The following is a 16,676-nucleotide window of genomic DNA, read 5'->3' on the forward strand; positions in this document are numbered from 1 at the left end:
ACCACCCATTAGATTAGATCGACGGTCCCCAAATATTGCATTTCTTCCAGAAACAGTATCTCTTGCCCTCACAGAAGAGCATGTGGTCAAGAGGAAATTGAATAAAGTCCTTTAATCAGCCACAGTAGTATTTGAATCATTTAATTTAGGATCTGACAACCACAAATTACTTTATTTTCCAGACCAATTTTAGCCGACCAGGAGAGCTGGCCCAGTCCCGACTCATGCTTAATAAATCACTCCCTTGCCTGAACATGGAAAGTTTGGGGAAGCAATTTTTCTGGGGCTTTTCAAACATAATCAAAAATAATCTCCCATGCTGTGTGTGCCTGACATGAGTCCTTGGCTATACTCCCTATGCATAGCTTTGTGGCTATAGAGTGAACCCTCCAGCTGAGAGAGGCAGGGACATGAAGCAGGGAGCTGTCACCTCTGCAGCCTGTGCTTTTTATTCCTGGCTCCAAGTTCTCATGGCTAGGAAAACAAGTCAAATCAAATTAGATGCCAGACACAAGCTGCTTATTGCAGCTCACCCTCGGCTGCCTCAGACTTTTCAACACCTGCTGAAGCTGCTTCACTGGGAAAAAAACGAAAGAGGAGCTTCTGATTCAAATAACACCAGTGGGACACCCCAGCTGTGTCCTCTTCCAGAGTCCCGTTAAATCACCGGTGAAGTCCCAGTGGCGGGCAAAGCACAAGATTTCTCCTTCAGAACCAGTCTAGATGTCTGTGTGTCTGAGCCCCTGGCGCCTCCTCTGGCCACCAGGCAGATGCAGCTGGGCTGAGAAAAACCCACGGGACTTCATTCTAGCCCTGCTGCAAGCTACAGCCGTGTCTGTTCAAGGCCCTTGCTTTTAGGCCAGTCTGCTCATTTTTCTCCATTGATTCCAAGGAAACAAAGTGGCCGGAAGGAGGCTGGTGGGACTAGGCAGGATGCATGGCGTTCTTTTTTTTTTTTTTTTTTTTTAAATATGGAATGCTTCACGAATTTGCGTGTCATCCTTGCGCAGGGGCCATGCTAATCTTCTCTGTATCGTTCCAATTTTAGTATATGTGCTGCCGAAGCGAGCACAGGATGCATGGCGTTCTTGGGGGCATGTTGCATTCCTGGAGGTATAGTACTGATGAGTAAGTGGTATTAAGGAAGGAAGAATCTGGGGTGCTTGAGTGGCTCAGTCAGTTAAGCACCCGACTTCAGCTCGGGTCATGATCTCACCATTCACGAGTTCAAACCCCGCGTCAGGCCCTGTGCTGACAGCTCAGAGCCTGGAGCCTGCTCCAGATTCTGTGCCTCCCTCTCTCTCGGCCCCTCCCCTGCTTGCACTCTGTCTCTCAATCTCACAAATAAATAAACATTAAAAATTTTAAAAAAGAAAGAAAAAGGAAGGAAGAATCTGATGTGGGCCAGTGCATGCAGGGGAATTGTAAATTTTAATGAAATACGTTTTTTAAGAATTTCTGTCTCAGTCAAAGATGTGTTGATGTGAAAATAAAACCATCAACAGCCAAGGTTACAAGGGTGGAGCAGGTGCCCGCAGGCACCAGGAAATCCTGGGATGGAGCCAAATGGGAGAGCAGTCCAGGCCTCCTGGGAGCTGTTTGGTCACAGGCAGCACCTCCCTGGCGCCAGACCTGAGGCTGCTCATCCATCTCCTGCTTCTGGGCACCCCTCTCTGCAGGTGCGCTCTTGGTTCCTGCTCCCCTCCCAAAACTTGAACTGATACAAACATGACTCTGGGTTCATCTGGTCATGGCACTTGACCCAGTGCTTGGAGAGCCACTATCAACCAAGGAAACCCTCTTCTGACCCCTTTGTGGAGGGTGTCCAGGGACAGAGTGCCCCAAGCACCTGTGTCAAAGTCCTGGGCAGAGGTAGGGCCACTGTTTGTCAGGAGGTCCCACGTGGAACCTGTCTAGAAAGTATCTGCCCATATTTTAAAGTGGGAGGAGGGATGGAGATTTGGGGGAGGGCTGCTGACACCGCTCATTCCTCACATTGGCACCACTACTGCCTGAACTCCCACCCTAACCCCCGCCTTACTTATCTAATTAAGCCTGACTCAAAAAATAAATAAAAATAAAATAAAATAAAATAAAATAAAATAAAATAAAATAATAAACCTGACTCTGCCATTCACTCTTGTGTACCTTTGAGCTCCTTTCTTAATCGCTGATGCCCAAAAGTGGAACAGATAACAAGGGCACTTTCCTTCCAGGGTTGTTATGAGAATCAAATGAGATAAGAGTTCAGAAACATAAACTATTTGGGAAATAATAAAGATAATAGACCTCTTTGGCCTAAATGCAGCTGGAAATCATAGAAAATGTAGATGAGTGTAGATTGGAGATATGATCTTATTCTAGAAAGATGAAGTATGTTTTGAATTGACACAAGAGTGAAGTACATTTCATTAAACAAAAAGAAAATAAGGTAATTTATGTGTAGCCCTATAAACATGACTCACAAAATAGAACTATAAAATCATTTGCCTTGCTCTTGGATGAAATATAAGCTAAATTCCCATATGACCTCTTCTTTACCCCTTGGCCTGGCAGTAATTTTCAGCTCTTTCTTCCTCCCAGAGGCTTTCGTGATCAAGCTGTAAAATGACCCCATGCTGTTTCTCTCATGTCAGCAGCCACCTCTGGTCCACTGGAAACATTCACTCATCTTTCGCCCCCATGATCTCTGGCCTTGCAGGCAGACCCCAATGCGGCCCCTCTCCTAGCTGCACTGTGAACATATCTGGCCAGCCTGTCTCCTGCCATTAAGATTTCCCTGCCCTAGTTCGCTGTATCCCTGAACTCCAAAGGACATGTATTGAGCCTTCTGAGTGATCCCACAGAAGCTCCTTTCCCTAAGCTTGAGGTGAGGAACAAGCATCTTTTACTATCACCCTGGAGAAAGGGGATTCACAACCCTAACTCCCCAAATATGTCCACAGAGCCCCGTGCACTGCAAATGCTCAGTAAATAGCAATCATCCCAGCCTTCTGATCCTGCCTCCCAGAGACCTACCTGCCTCTCAATGGCCACTGGGAATTGACTGCCCCTTTCCTGAGCAGTTCTTTTTTTTTTTTTTTTTAATCTTTAAACATTTGTTTTATTTTGAGTGGGGGGAGGGGCAGAGAGAGAGAGGGAGACAGTGTATCTGAAGAAGGCTCTGCACTGTTAGCAGAGAGCCCAACGTGGGGCCTGAACTCACAACATGTGAGATCATTCCCTCAGCCAAAGTTGGGCACCTAACGTACTGAAAATAAAGGAATTTTTATTAATTGAGTGCCCCAGAGAAGCTCAAGAGCAGCAACTAGTCTGGAGAGTGCAAGAAACCTCCATTAAGGGTCTCTGTGTTGACAGCTTGGAGCCTGGAGCTTGTTTCAGATTCTGTGTCTCCCTCTCTCTCTGCCCCTCTCCTGCTCATGCCCTGTATCTCTCTGTCTAAAAATAAATAAACATTAAAAAAAATTTTTTTAAGGGGGATTGAGGGGCCCAGGGAAGCTTGGGAGCAGAAATGAGCCTGCTTGAGGATGGGGAACAAAAATTCTAGGCCTAGGGGTAAGGGAAGAGACACCCAGGTGCCCCTTCCTGAGTAGTTCTAAGCCCTAAGTCCCAAAGGCAATTCCAGGTCCCTAAGTGAGACAGTTATTGAGAGGCCAAACTGAGATTCCACTCCAAGCCAAAATATTCCTTTCTGCTCTTTGCCAACTGCCTCCAGGGAGAACAGTATCCCTACCCCTATATTATGAGGATGGATGGGCTAGTGAGAAAGAGGAAGATATCCATCCAGCCACAGAAATGTGATGGGTATGGCAGTGTCCCAGGCAAGCACCAAATAATCCCCACGTTGGCTGCTGGCTATTTTGTCCCATTAGGGACTTACTTAGGGAACTTATGAGAGAAGAATTAGGAGGCCCTTGCTCAGTGTGACCAAAGGGACCTCAGGAAGTACCAGGCCTTGAAGTAGAATGAAAACCATGCCCCAGGAAACAGGAGAGGAGGAGACTGGAAGGAGGAAGATAATGAGTGTGGGGAGAAAGGGAGAACCCTGGAGTCAGAGACGCCTTGGGGAAAAACCTTGGGTCTGAGGGTCAACCCAGAATCGCTGAGGGAGGGGTCCATGCTCAATTCTCAGAGTGGCTCAGGAGGAGACAGATGGTCTGGAAGGCCAGGCAGTGCCCCAGGAACATCTACATCAGCAAGCCTATCTCAGATGATTAAAAATGGCAGCAGATAAATTTAACTAAACATGAGTAATGGGGACACAAAGGGGAAGTGAAGAGAAATAGAATATTTTAGCAACATAAGGAAATGAGAAGAAAATGACTTTGCAATGAAATGTCAAACTTCTGTGCCTGGAGGAGATGTAATCTGGTCATTGCAGGCTCAGGGGAGCGGGGGAGTCTGTGGTTATTTCAAGCAAATTTTAATTCACTATAATTTAATAACATATGGCCAAATCCCTTTGGGTTGGTGTCAGGGGATAGAACTGGGATTCAGAGAGTTACCTGGGGTGTTTATTTTCATTGCTTTACAGGAAACTGTGTGATTATTCAACCACCATCCATCCATCCATCCATCCATCCAGAGAGTAAATGTTAAAGCCTGAGGATTAGAAAAACAAAAGATGGGGTGGGGTGGGGGGCCTGGGTGGCTCAGACAGTTAAGCTTCTGACTCTTGATTTCAGCTCAAGTCATGATCTCTCAGTTCATGAGTTTGAGCCCTGCATCAGGCTCTGCTAACAGTGCGGAGCCTGCTTGGGATTCTCTCTCTCCCCTTCTCTCTGAGCCTTGGGTGTATTTTCTCTTGCATTCTCTCTCCCTCTTTCAAAATAAATAAACTTAAAAAATTAATTAAAAAAAAAAAAAAGAAAAACAAAAGAGCCCTGCCATCTCCTGCCCCCCCAGGAGACAGACAAGTGAACAGACAGTTACAATATAGGGTCACATTCTAGGCCTAACACTTGCTGTTCATTAGAAGTGTGTGAATTGAATGTATGAATGAAAGGGTGGTTCTGGTAAGGCCAGAAAGGAGTGAACATCAAGCTGGGTCTTGAAGAATGAGTAAGAGTTCACCAGGTGGACAAATAAGTTGTGAGTAGCCCAGGGACAAGGGACCACATGTGACAAAGGAGGTGGGTTACAGTCATGGAGTTGGAGGAGATCGCCCAGGGAAAGGGGACAGGATAAGAGGAGGAAACAGACAAGGAGACACAAGATCAGTGGGGTTTGGATGGGGAATCACACCCTCAGAAAGGCAGACTCTGAAGACCTCCCAGTCCACCTAAAGCCCACCCTCATGGAAATCTCGACTCCAACCTAGATGCCTATTTACCCTTCCAGCCTCAACTCAGGCATCGTGTCCCCCAAGAAACATTCCTTTCTGACTTAGCCTGGGGTGAGTCCCCTTCCCCATACAGGCTCCTGGTACACCCTGTGCCACCAACCCTGTCACTGCCCATCCCACCCCTACCTATATTGGGTTAGCTTGTCTGTATGCCTGCCCATCTCCCAGTGGAAGGGATCCCCAGCTCTGGTGATACCCCCCAACACTGATGCCTCCCTGGGTTCTAGCCAGGCTGTCCTGTCAATGGTATCCCATCCCAAAGATTATCCATCCAGAAAAGTGGCTCCAAAATCTGAGGCCTAAATCAACGGTTGCTGGGTGGTGTGGCGGAGAGAAAGGTGTTTTAGTTCACACCACATTGGACCTTTCTGCTCCTCTAGAGGGACTCAGGAGTGTCCGAGGTAAGAACTCTTTTTAAGCTCCCAGGACCCTGGCTGGAGGGGGTGGGTAGTTAGGACTTCTGGGCCTGGGGAAACAAAGTCACAGAAGCCTGGCCCCAAGGCAGAGAACCCAGAAGTGCTAAAGAGGTCAGGTCCGGGCCTAGCAGTAGAGGAACAGGTAGCCAGCCACCTCCCTGAACACAGCTGCCCCCAGTACATGGCCAGAGGGAAATGATAGAACTGCAGGTGCCCTGGATGCCCTGGTTGCTAGGTGGCAACCAAGGCTGTAGCAGCCGGCAGGTCACCATGGTAACGGCAGGGCCTGTCTCCCGCATTAGCCCTCTAGACCTGTGCCTTTGTGCCGGGAGGTGCAGGAAACGCCCAAGGTGTGGGGTCCCAGATGCTAGCGGATGTGTGGCAGTCAGCTCCTGGCAAAGGCCCAGGCAGGTCGAAGACCCAGCTGATTTTAACTTCCACGTTTTCTCACCTCCCAGCGGGTCACACCTATGCAGTTTGAGCCAGGCATAACAGTTGTAGGGGAAAAATAAAATTTGGCTTTGGATCAGCCACACCAGATCTTTCATTTTCCAGATGAAATAGAACCCAGAGAAGGAAAGACACTTGTTGGTGACCATACAACTGCAGTCCTTCAAATAAGGCTGAATAGAAAATGGAAAAGAAGAAAATGATGCAAATGACCAAAAACCTAATCTAGAATGTGTTCTGTTTTTTAATTACCATTTTAAAATTTAAATTGTTTTAGGGGCCCTTGGGTGACTCAGTTGGTTAAGCGTTCAAGTTGGGCTCAGGTCATGATCTCACAGTTCTTTTCTTCTTCTTCTTTTTAATGTTTATTTATTTTTGAGAGAGAGAGTGAGAGAGTGCAAGTGGGGTAGGGGCAGAGAGAGGGAGACACAGAATCTGGAGCAGGGTCCAGGCTCTGAGCTGTCAGCACAAGAGCCTAACGCTGGGCTTGAACTCAGGAGAGCTGTGAGATCAGGACCTGAGCCGAAGTTGGATGCTTAACGGACTGAGCCACCCAGGCTCCCCATGATCTCACAGTTCTTGAGTTAAAGCCCCACATCGGGCGGGCTCACTGCTGTCAACATGAGCCTGCTTCAAATTCTGTCTCCCCCTCTCCGCCCCGCTCTCGCTCATGTGCTCTCTTTCTCAAAAATAAAAATAAATTGAAAATTTAAATTGTTTTAAACCCCAGCATTCACCTGATTCACACAATGTGAAGCTCAGTTGGTTGGGCTTCTGACTCTTGATTTTCGCTCAGGTTATAATCTCACGGTTGTGAGACTGAGCCCCATGCTTGGGATTCTCTCTCTTTCTCTCTCAATATTAAGTAAATAAATAAATAAACATTTTTAAAAAACCAGCCCAATGCCACATGTAAGTTATGAATCTCCTTCAGCTGATCATATGCAGCTTTGTCTTCCTGTGCCATTTTCTTTCTTCTCCAACTAGTGTCTTTCCCTCTCTGGGCTTCTATTTCATCCTTAAAAGGAAGAAGCTGGTCTAGCTGATCTCAGAGCCCATTACTCTTTTTTTTTTTTTTTTTTTTTAATTTTTTTTTAACATTTATTTATTTTTGAGACAGAGAGAGACAGAGCATGAATGGGGGAGGGTCAGAGAGAGGGGGAGACACAGAATCAGAAGCAGGCTCCAGGCTGTCAGCACAGAGCCCGACGCGGGGCTCGAACCCACAGACTGTGAGATCATGACCTGAGCCGAAGTCAGCCGCTTAACCGACTGAGCCACCCAGGTGCCCCAGCCCATTACTCTTTTTAATAAAGCAAAGCCTTCGTTTCATAAACTCAGCCAGGTTAACTGGGCACACGTTTATTGGGCATGCAAGTGAGCAAGATCCACTTGTGGCTACAGTCCAGTTGGGGCTACAGTCCACAGATGTCTCTGGAACTGGGCTCCTGGCAGGCTTAGTCTAAGGGCAGCCTAACTCAGGTCCCTTGGACTCATATATCTGGTTGTAATGTTAGAGAACGTTAGCCATGAACAAAAATTACCTTGTTGAGAATAATTTCAAGTTAATTAACTTGCAAGTTTATTTTAAAAACAAAAACTCAGAAACACGGTTAATCAAGAAGTATAATATAATCTTGTTTATTTCTAACACCTCATCCGTTCTCTGCCCTCCTTCCATATTCTGTCCTTGGCTCATTTTGTCCACTTCTTGGTCTCTAAGAAGTGTCCCTGTGTTTGTCCAGAAAAGCCCTCAGATGCCGTTTGCATCTTGGATCTCCAGGTAGGATCAATCTTCCCACACAACTAACCACATCTCACAGTCATTGAACACCCTTGTCTCAGATAACAGAGGTATCTGAGGAAAACCTTCCTTGAGTAGACATTTTTCATGACTCCAAACCCGGGGAGAGAATGGGACCAGGCCACACTGCCAGGGCAAAGATGAGATGCCAGGATACACTTAAGGCACCACTGAGACATAAGGAGACTTGATAAACAAGGAGCAAGCGACAGGGAGAGCAAGATGGCTGAGCCAGAAGCCAAAATGAGGTTGATAAGGGACCAAGAAGCAAGCTGAGGGCCCAGCACAAGCTAGCACGCCTGTGGGATATGTGTGACATTCCTCAGGCATTCCTGGCTGCCCAAGGTCAAAGGAAAGGACAGAAACAAATGGTTAAACTGATAGAGTCTCCATTGGTTTACAAATATCTTAGTAAATTACAAGGAAAAGGCAATCTTATCAATAGCCTAATCTCCAGAAACCTATAGACTCAGTTTCCTGGAGCCCAACATCACCTTCCCCTCCATAGTGATGTGGGGAACAAGGGCAAGAAGGACATGGCATATAAAATTAAATTTCCTTATAACCTACAGCCCATTGACAACTACTTGAGGTAGGCAGAGTAAAGCTTTCTCCAGGAACTCCCTACTGTCTTAATGTTAATGCTTTGCTAAAGGGAAAAACAACCTTAGCTTGACAATAGCTAGGCCTCCAGTAATCTGTGAGTCTTTAGCATCTGGAAAATCCCTTTAAGAAACTTCCTCTTTTTTTTAATCAAAAAAATATTTTTTTAATGTTTATTTATTCTTAAATTTTTTTTTTTTTTCAACGTTTTTTATTTATTTTTGGGACAGAGAGAGACAGAGCATGAACGGGGGAGGGGCAGAGAGAGAGGGAGACACAGAATCGGAAACAGGCTCCAGGCTCCGAGCCATCAGCCCGGAGCCTGACGCGGGGCTCGAACTCACGGACCGCGAGATCGTGACCTGGCTGAAGTCGGACGCTTAACCGACTGCGCCACCCAGGCGCCCCTAATGTTTATTTATTCTTGACAGAAATGGGGGGGGGGGGGAGGGCAGAGAGAGAGGGAAATACAGAATCTGAAGCAGTCTCCAGGCCCGGGGCTCGAAATAACAAACCACGAGATCATGACCTGAGCCAACCTGAGCTGAAGTGAGAGGCTTAACCAAATGAACCACCCAGGTGCCTCTAAGAAAGTCCCTCTCGACTTTACCTCCCCCAGTCCCATAGTATATAACCAGCCATTCTTCACAACCCCAGTGCAACTCTTCCTGCCCAGGGGTCCTGTCTCTGTGCTTTAATAAAATCACCTTTTTGCACCAAAGACGACTTCAAGAATTCTTTCTTGGCTGTCAGTTCCGAACCCCACCATCACCCCAAAACCACATCAAGGTCTCCTGACACCTGGCTCTTGTGACCTGTGGGGACTACATTGCCCTTGAGGCGACACCACTCGGGTCCAGCCTGAGTAGCTAGCTGCAGCTGAGTCTGGAGCAAGAGCTGAGTCTTCAGCTCAGCCCAGAGTAGCAGGAGACCACCAGGGAGGTTTTGTGAGGAAATAGAGGGCAGCGGGGGCTCAGGGAATGAGGGCTACATAGGTGTTAAGTGAAATTTTGTTGAATTGAAAAACATTTTCTAGGCCGTATGGAGGAAGCTTGACTTGAGGGTGGGCGGTTGGCAGGGTCGGCAATGGTCCGGAAGCTGTCAAATTAATGTTCTCAATATTTGTATGCAGAAAACTTTACAGGAGTAGAGGGTCCTAGTGGCCAGCAGGTGGCGCTAGAGCCCCAGCGCTCTGCGGACTGACCCCTTAAGTTCCAAACTTAAAGCAGGTGTTGGTCGATGTGAGCGAGAGGACCTGGGCGCTGAGAACTCGCTTCCCTTCGTGTCCGACTCGAAGGTCGGCTTCAGATCTGGCAGTGGGTGGCTGAAGCTACACAGCCTCCACTCAGCGCCTCATTCGTGTCCTGCCAGCCCGGGAATGCAGGGAAGACACGGGACCCGAGTTCACTGTTGGTTCAGGAATCGCTGGTTCTCTGGCTTAACAGGGTAGGATCTGGACGAGCTACCTTCGTCAAGTCCCCCCCCCCCCCCCCCCCCCCGCCTTTTTGCTCACGAATTTTCTTGGAAACGAGAGGGTGGAACAGTTTAATGAACATTTTAAGGGACTGGAACTTAGATATTCTTGTGCTGTGGGGAAGGCCCCAGCCAGAAGCCTTGGACCCAGGGCGGGCTAAGTGAGGAATTGAAGGTCAAATCCACGTGGATATTAAAGACAGAGAAGGCAATATGGAAGGCATTTGGCATTAACGACGGGTCTTCTCGCCTCTGTCGTGGCTGGGACAAAAACCCGCTGAATACAGCATTATTAGTCGCTTCCCCAGCACAGGGGCAGCCTCTTGCCCACCGTGTAGCGGGGACGTGAGAGGCTTTGGAGCACCACTCGGGCACCTGGTGGCCCCCGCCGATGTCCCTGGCCCAGCCCCCGTGCCCCGGGACCTCAACTGAACCTGCGAGTTGGTCTTTTCAGCTCCGGGACTCCGAGTACGGAGCAGACACCTCGGAGGCGGTTGTCATGGAAACAGGAGGCTCGGAGAAGAATGTGACTCTCCACTGGCTGGAAAACAGGTTAGCGCCACGCCCCACGCCTGAGAGGTTGCCATCAACCCTAAGGTGTGCACTGGCCTAGGAGGAACTGGCCAGCTTGCTGTCTTCTCCGTGCGGCTGGACGACATCAACCCACCTGGCCACCGTCGTGACCTTCAGCGGCAGAGCCTGCCGGGTAGGGCCGCACTTCCCCCTGAGAGGAGCCTGTGGCTCCCATCTCGATGCCCCACCCTTGGCCTTCCTGGCCAGAGGGCATCCTTGAAAGGAAAGTAAGAGACCATGGAAAACAAAGTTCAACTTTGCCTTATTTGCAAAAGTCTTCCAGGTGAGAGCTGGCTCTAGTGCTCCACCTACAACTCTTAAAAAAAATTTTTTTTTTAATGTTTATTTATTTTTGAGAGAGACGGAGCCAGAATGTGAGTGGGTTAGGGGCAGAGTGAGAGGGAGACACAACTCGAAGCAGCCTCCAGGCTCCCAGCTGTCAGCACAGAGCCTGACCCGGGGCTCAAACTCAAAAGCGGTGAGATCATGACCCTAGTCGAAGTCGGAGGTTCAACCAACTGAGCCACCCAGGCGCCCCTCCACCTACCACTCTTAAGTTGTTACTTTTGCTTCGTTTTTGATTTCAGTGTATCTTACCAATTTTCAGTGCATTGGTGTATTTTAAAAGGTTTTAAAACGATTTCATCCAGCATTAAAGTTGCTTAGCTACACTGGGAGAAACGTAAGTGCATTTGTGAGATTCTTAGAGTAAATCAACTGATATCTGACTTGGGAGATCTGGCTCTTGCTTCAACCTCTTCCAACCTCCTCAGCAACTTTTCACACCCAGTAATGTTGTGAGCTGCACCCCTCTCACTCCCTTAGAGCTAAAGCCCAGTTGTTTTCCAGTGTATCCACTTACTACGCAATGAGAATTCAGGCTGCTCTCCTTACACCCGGCCTCTTCTCTAACTCCCTTTCTCTTGCTCTGGCAGGCATTGGGGGTAGTTTATGTAACCTCCCCTTTTCCTGGGAACATGCCATTATGAGGAATTGTTTTCTTTCCCATTCCAGTCTCTTCATAGAACCTGGGAAAGGGGTTGTGTCCAGGCAACGGTTAATAGCAATAGGGCAAAAATTCAGCACCTGGCCCCCCTTTTATAAGACCTGATGATGTCTCGTCTCAAATGTTTGGTCTTTCTTTAGAATGAAGAAGAATTAAGTCCTCAGCTGATTCCGGGTTACCAATTCTGGGACAAAAGGAAAAGTTTCTCTTATCCTCTCGGAGCAATAAGTGACTCAAGTATCTTAGTCATAGTAAGTGTGATCTGGGGAATCATTGTTTAAACCTTCCGTAGTGACCCATGGGTGAAGATGGCATAGAAGAGGAAAAGGAAGTAGCATCTTGTGATGAATATGCAACGTTGCCCCACTCGCTTAACTGTCTAATTCCTGTAGCTGAAGTCAGTACCTTGATATGTTTACGTTTTTATTGTTGGCCTCGTCCACAGGAGTGCACGCTAGCTCCCCGAAAGCAGGGTCTTTTCTTTCCGATCTACCGCTGAATCTCGCCCCTAGCAACATGCCCCAAACAGAGGAGGTGCTCAGTGACTATTATTGGAATAAACGGACGCACGAGTACCCAAGCCACACTGCCGACCCCACCACAGTGGCCCAAAAGTGGCGAAGAGCCCTCCCAGGCTGCCTCTATGGGACCCACACGCGGAGGCCTCTGGGAAGTGTAGTCGGCCGCTGCCCGGGAGTTGCGGGAGTGAGCCTCCGCGTGCGCAAGCGCACTTCCGTCTCTGCCCCGCCGCTGCGGCCATTGTCCGGCCCCAGTGCGGCTGAGGCCGCTTTGGGCCGTCCCTCCGCACATCAGCATTGGAGAGGACGGACCCTGCAGCAGGTGTAGGAGGAGCTGGCCCGAGCCCTGCGTGGGCCCGAGGTCGTGAAATCCGGAGTCCCCAGGAAGCGGTAATTCCGAGTGCGCGGGTCCAGGCGGCACCTCCCACGGGTTTGGCTTGTATCCGCCGGGCCGCGCCCACCATCCTGCGGATGGGACTGGGCGTGGCCAGAGGACGGTGTCCCGGACGCGGCGACCCTTTAATTTGGGGGTGGGGGAACGGCAGGCCCAGACGCTGTCCGCGCAGCCCCTTTTCCCTCTCCACAGAGAACTGGCTGAGGGGCAGAGGCGGGCGCGGCGCGGCGGTGAGGGGTCGGCGGTTGCAGCCGGGTGAGTGGGCCCTGTCCTCTCTCCCCAGCCCCAGTCTGGAAGCCGACCCCGGCGTGGCAGGCATGGCTCCGAGGCCTCCGATGGCCGCGCCCCAGGTGAGCAGCGGGTTTCACACTACCTCAGGGCGTCCCATCCAGCGAGGCCCCTGGGGCAGGTTTAGAGCGGTCATTGTTCTCCGCCTGAGCGACTCCCTTTCCTAGCTCGGTCTTCGCCTCTGAGCTTCCCAGCCTTGCGAAAACCCAAGATGTCCAGAGCTGGGAGGAGCGGGCTTCCCAAAAGGAGGGGACCAGGTGCGGTTCTGCTGGAGGAGTTAAGAGTGAACATGTTGGGAAGTGTCACTGTTGAGAGTCCTGAGTGCCAAGCCAATTCCTTGAACTCTTGTCAAGGAATGGAGAGGGTCACAGGATAGACAACTGTAGAGGAGGAAGTAACTGTTAGTGAGTGAAGGAGAGAGGAGCCCCAGTCTGCGACCCAGGGGCCATAAAGAGACCTTAAGGAGCCGAAGAAGCTTGGTCAGGATTTGCGTAGGAAGAGGCTGGAGATAGGCTTTCTTGGGCCCAGAGGAAAAAACAGAACAAGAAGGACCTGTCCCATTACTTTTTGTGTACTTTTCTGCTTTAACAAAGGTATAATAGTGCACAGCCCAGGCGTCCAGCCTTCAGCTTTCATTAATTTTATGAAGCTGATTTCTCAACTCATTTATTCTTGTGAGGGAGGAGGCATTGTCTAGAAGCATCACAACTCTGAGGTTATCCATTGATCCGCATAGAGTATATCCATGAAAATATAACAAGTTTCAGATGGTATTTTAATCTACACTCTCTTTAGAATTAAGGAAAAATCACAGATTCTAGCTGTTGAGTGTTTTAGACTATCAGGATCAATCCAGGAATGTCTGGCTGCCTCACTTGGTGGAGCATGTGAGTCTTGATCTCTGGGTTGTGAGTTCAAGCCCCACACTGGGTGTAGAGATTACTTAAAAGTAGAATAAAAAAAAAATCAATCCAGATAAAAATACTGACTAATAATGTCATTTAAAAGCAGTTTACTGTAAATTAAACACACACAGTATGTATAATGCCTTTATATCTTTTACTTCTTGTTATATGTTTTTGCTTTATAAGGGTGAGCCTTAAGGAGGAAGACAAGTAACACTAGTACAAGACAGTTGTTTGGTTTGAGGTGAGCCAGAGCAAATCACTGGTCATCAGTGCATTTCCATAGAAAGTGTTTCCTCAGCAGGCTGTGAGAATTAGAATCACTTAACACACTTAACATTTCATGGGGGTGATGATCCAAGGTAGAGTGATAATCCTTTCCATAAGGGTTGCCTTTTTAATAGTGGAAGTGGATTTGTGTTCTGAGCAGTGAATTTAGGGACTGCTTTAAACAACACTTTCAAAGCTTTGTTCCCTAAATACTCTAGTTCAGTTATATTCTCATGGAATGGCCTGACAGTCCACTTGGGTTACCTAACCCAGGCTGCAGGTGATGACCGTGGATAAAGGACAGGATAAAGGACAGGACAAGGGACTCTACAAAGGGGGCTTTTTAGGCAGAAATTTCCCTTTGTTGGAGGTTCCCTTTCTCTGAGCTTGGCCCTCCGGGAATGCAAGAGATGAGTAATTGAGTCATGTGACTGTTTATCCAGGAGGTTAACTGAGTGGGGGAAGCATCTGGCAGAAGTATATAGTACCAGAGAGGTGGTGTCAGGTGTTGTCTCAGAGGTCCAGAGGCTGCTGTGAGTACAGAGAGGGGAGAGGAAATTCTGCTTGTGGGAAAGAGTGAGTGGAGATGTCACTTGAATAGGAGCAGAGTCCAACAAGTGAAAATGAAGGGGGTGGAGATAGAGCCAATTGACTGTGGGTCAGGGCATTGGGAGGCCAGAAGATGAAGGGCATGTTCACAAAACCGTTGTTCTTTGTGACAGTGTGTGTGGCTGCAGGCAGTGGGTAGATGAGAATAGAAAGGAGTTTTGGACTTTTTTCTTTTTGGCCTTCATAATCCATCCATCCATTCATTCATCTATTCATTCAGCCAATAGCCATTGAACCCCTGTGATGTGCTAAGACATGTTTCTAAGTAGTTGGGGTACATTAGTGAACAAAATCTATAATGATCTCTGCTTTCGCGGGGCTTACATCCTAGAAGGAGGAGAAAGGAAGATTCGGCAGGTAACTTTTATAATATCCTAGAAGGTGACAGTACCTGGGGGGAAAAACGGTAGAGAAAAGTAAGGGGGATTGAGCGTGGGAGAGGGTGGCTTATGGTAAGGGTACAGCTTAAATAAGGTGGTCAGGGGAAGCCTTATCCTTACTGAGATGGTGACATCTTTACAGAAGGAGGCGATGCACAGGTCTGGAGGAGAGTGCTCTGGGTGGATGAGCAGCAGGATGGGTGTCTGGTGTGTTCAGAATGTTGGAAATGGTTAATGGTTAATAGAGCTTGAGTCACTGTTCTTGAGCAGGAAACTAGGACGATTTCTTCTTAGTTTTAAAGATTTCTGTGAATGATGAAGTGTAGGAACAAGAGTTTGAAGCTTGGAGCTCCTGTGGAGAGGTGTTTGGTAGATAGGACCTTCCCCTCCTGTGCTCTACTAATACCTGAAGTGGCTCCAAAGTGGAGGGGAATGGGAGCAAAAGGAGGGATACCCTGAAAATCCTTAGGATCTGTGGGATCATTAGTAGCTCTATCTGTATAGACGTTATGTATCTTTTTCTTCATTATATGTGCACTCCATTTTCAGGAGGAATTAAAAAAACGGTGAAACCGCCAGGAGAGTAAGAAATGGGGAAAGTTTTAGAAGAAAAAGCTGCAAATGAAGACCAGATTTACCTTGAAGGGGAGGAAATAGGGACCAGGACCTGGTCTCCATTGAATCCAGATCCCAAGAGCTCTGTGGTTATATCATCAGGATGAACAGGCTCAGCCAAAGCTGGCCCAGGTCATCCAAACTCAGACGAGATGCTCCTGGACCCCCAGGGGCAGCCAGGCCACTTGTTGAACCAGCTCAGGATGTTTGCAGTCAGGGATGTTCAGGCTGCCTCCGTCCAGAGGTCCTCTTTCTCAGCCTTCTCCTGAGCTCACTGGAGCTGGGCTTTAAGCTCAGCCGAGACACTCTTGCCCCTGGGTAAGGTCAGGTGCCCCTCTTGTGCATTCCGACAGCACATGTACACAGCTGTCCTAGTACTGTTTTTATGTCATATGGAGGTATGTGTTTATCCATCCATCTCTGTACTAGGCTTTCAGCTCCTTTAGGACAGGGCCATTTGACTGGTTTCATCCCTTTCTCCAAAGTACATACTCTGTAAGTGGGTGTCACAGCAAACACTCATAACCACTTAATGCCAAGCAGTAATTTTGTGCTTTCTGCATTTTCTGCTCCTAACATAGAAAAACTATATTTTTCTAGTGACCCCAATTTTCTGGTAAAATAATTGCATGAAACAGTTTAAGTTTCACTAAACAGTTTTTTTTTTTCTCACTAAACGGTTTTAAGAAATTTTGTCTTTAAGACAATGTTAGGATGTCAAAACCTCTTCTAAGACCTATTTCAAAAATATGATTATTTTCCTGAGTTTTCTATGTCTTATACTACTTTCCTTAAAACATATCTTGGGGCACCTGGGTGGCTCACTTGGTTAAGCATCTGACTTTGGCTCAGGTCGTGATCTCGTGGTCTGTGAGTTCAAGCTCCGCATCAGGCTCTGTGCTGACAGCCCAGAGCCTGGAGCCTGCTTCGGATTCTGTGTCTCCCTTTCTCTCTGCCCTTCCCTTGCTTGTGCTCTCTGTTTCTCTGTCACTTAAATATTAAACACTAAAAAATTTTTAAAAAATATA

At 48.0% G+C, this 16,676-nt stretch overlaps 1 protein-coding gene and 1 non-coding gene across 3 annotated transcripts in view; one reads left to right on the forward strand and one right to left on the reverse strand.

Moving 5' to 3' along the window:
* Positions 1-965: 965 nt before the first annotated feature.
* LOC128778215 (U6 spliceosomal RNA) lies at positions 966-1,072 on the reverse strand. Its single transcript, XR_008423630.1, has one exon. It is a non-coding gene; the product is annotated as a U6 spliceosomal RNA (small nuclear RNA).
* An 11,269-nt stretch (positions 1,073-12,341) lies between these two features.
* The window catches only part of ZFP90 (ZFP90 zinc finger protein), a 35,829-nt gene continuing 31,494 nt past the window's right edge, over positions 12,342-16,676 (forward strand). Inside the window, exons 1-2 of one of the 2 annotated variants that reach the window (XM_019455451.2) lie at positions 12,342-12,577; positions 12,865-12,931. In XM_019455451.2, the coding sequence (XP_019310996.1) occupies positions 12,899-12,931 (33 nt within the window). In that variant the 5' untranslated portion in view covers positions 12,342-12,577; positions 12,865-12,898. The remainder of the gene's footprint in view (positions 12,578-12,864; positions 12,932-16,676) is intronic. The other variant, XM_019455454.2, reaches the window with a different exon arrangement.

The sequence above is a fragment of the Panthera pardus genome, unplaced genomic scaffold, assembly GCF_024362965.1.
Source record: "Panthera pardus isolate Hobbes unplaced genomic scaffold, ASM2436296v1 HiC_scaffold_19, whole genome shotgun sequence".
In the NCBI taxonomy this organism is placed as follows: Eukaryota; Metazoa; Chordata; class Mammalia; order Carnivora; family Felidae; genus Panthera; species Panthera pardus.